General features: G+C 40.7%; 1 protein-coding gene across 1 annotated transcript in view; it reads right to left on the bottom strand.

Annotated features, from left to right (window-relative positions):
- Nucleotides 1-1702, bottom strand: part of ncbp1 (nuclear cap binding protein subunit 1) — a 19130-nt gene that overhangs the window by 5442 nt on the left and 11986 nt on the right. Inside the window, exons 17-20 of the mRNA XM_014027325.1 lie at nt 1196-1298; nt 522-615; nt 337-440; nt 146-263 (exon numbers count right to left, since the gene is read on the bottom strand). Coding sequence (XP_013882779.1) covers nt 146-263; nt 337-440; nt 522-615; nt 1196-1298 — 419 coding nt within the window. The remainder of the gene's footprint in view (nt 1-145; nt 264-336; nt 441-521; nt 616-1195; nt 1299-1702) is intronic.

The following is a 1702-nucleotide window of genomic DNA, read 5'->3' as shown; positions in this document are numbered from 1 at the left end:
TAAGCATTAAAAATACAATAATAATTAATAAAAACTAGCAAATCCACTGTAAAAACTAATTTAAACCAACTGAATTAAAAGAAAAAAGTCACAACAAAATAAAAGCCATAAAAAAATCTAAAACTATTATAACCTTGCTGCTCACCCTCTTGTGCTGCTGCTTCTCCAGCTTGTCTTTGGACTCCTCCAGCTCCTTCTGGATCTTCTGGACATGTTTGTTCATCTTCCGGATGGTGGAGTGCAGGATCTCCCAGACGAAAAGTCTGAACGAGGCACAGAGTGGGTTCAGTTCTCAGAAACGTAGGAGACGAGAGGCGTTCGAGACGCTCGGCTCACCTGGTGAACTCGTGGGCCATGTCCTGAGAGAAGAGCCAGTTGGCCACGGCGGCGCAGTCCACGATCTGCGTCCGGATCATTTTGTCCACCAACACTGCGATCATCTGAAAAACACAAAAACATCAAACACCTGCAAACATTTACCTGAGCGTTCAGAGCGCAGGTGTTCGTGTGGTGCTTCGGACCTGCGGGTGCTTCCTCCAMACTTCGTACACCACTTTCAGGATGTGCAGCTTCCCGTCGTCGCTGTCCGTCAGAGTCTTCAGGATCTCGTGGAATCTGGAAACGAAAAGAAACGCCAGTGTGAATCCTGAACGAGAAACGTCCCAGAAAAAACATTCCTCCTTTTCTCAAAGTTCTGCTCAGAACGTTTCAGACTCAACCGAGGAGCCCTTACTTACTGTTTTCCACATTAGCCCCGCCCACTTTATATATCTGACCAATTACACAGTAGCTGTCAGACACCACATCCATAAATAAAATAAAATAAACTTATGCCGATGAAGGAAAAAGCCATAAAATCTTCAATACTAGAGCGGTAAGATAAAAAAATTAAATATAAATAAATAAGAGACACCAGTCTTTTCTTACAACCGTGGGAAAAATAATTTCCACAGAGCGTCCTTGACTCTTATTTGTTGTAATTCTRTAAGTAGTTTGAACCAAATATCAAGAATCAGACCGAGATCAACAAACTTAAACTCGAGTCAAAACAAAACTAAAGTGTCATTTTATTTGTTTCTAAAAACCAGTAAACTGAATTTRATGAAAACTCCAGGATCGACAGCCGATCATCACGAGATGATCTTCGTCTTAAACTGCGACAGGAAAGGCGGCGGTTTTTAGGCGTTAAACTCACTTGGCGAGGGCGCTGAAGGAGTGGCTGAAAGATTTGGCTGCCAGGTGGAGAAGAGTCTGCAGGAAGACGTCTATCTTCAGGGGGTTGAAGCTCTCGCCCTCGTCTGAAACGGTTAATTAAAAAAAATTTAACATAAAATCGCCTCGGCTCAACAGACTCAAGAACTTTATGGAGCCGTGGTGCTCGATCCTGGTCCTGATCCACTATCCTGCAGGTTTTAGATCTTTATAAATTTATAAATAAAGTTTTTTAAATCAATCTTCAGCTACTTTTGTTTTTTTAGCTAGCTTTTTGCTGTTCTAACTAACATTTTGGTACTTTATTCTTTTACCCAGCCAGTTCTGCTGCTTTTAGCTTTAAGCTAGCATGTTGCTAGATTTTGCTGTTAGATTATTGCCATATTTAGCTTTTAACTAGAATTTAGCTACTTTTAGCTTGAAACTGCTCTGTTGCTATATTTAGCTTATAGCTAGATTGTTGCTACATTTTACTTTTAGCTAAAATTTA

The sequence above is a fragment of the Austrofundulus limnaeus genome, unplaced genomic scaffold, assembly GCF_001266775.1.
Source record: "Austrofundulus limnaeus strain Quisiro unplaced genomic scaffold, Austrofundulus_limnaeus-1.0 Scaffold635, whole genome shotgun sequence".
In the NCBI taxonomy this organism is placed as follows: domain Eukaryota; kingdom Metazoa; phylum Chordata; class Actinopteri; order Cyprinodontiformes; family Rivulidae; genus Austrofundulus; species Austrofundulus limnaeus.
This window is presented reverse-complemented; position numbering and strand designations above follow the sequence as displayed.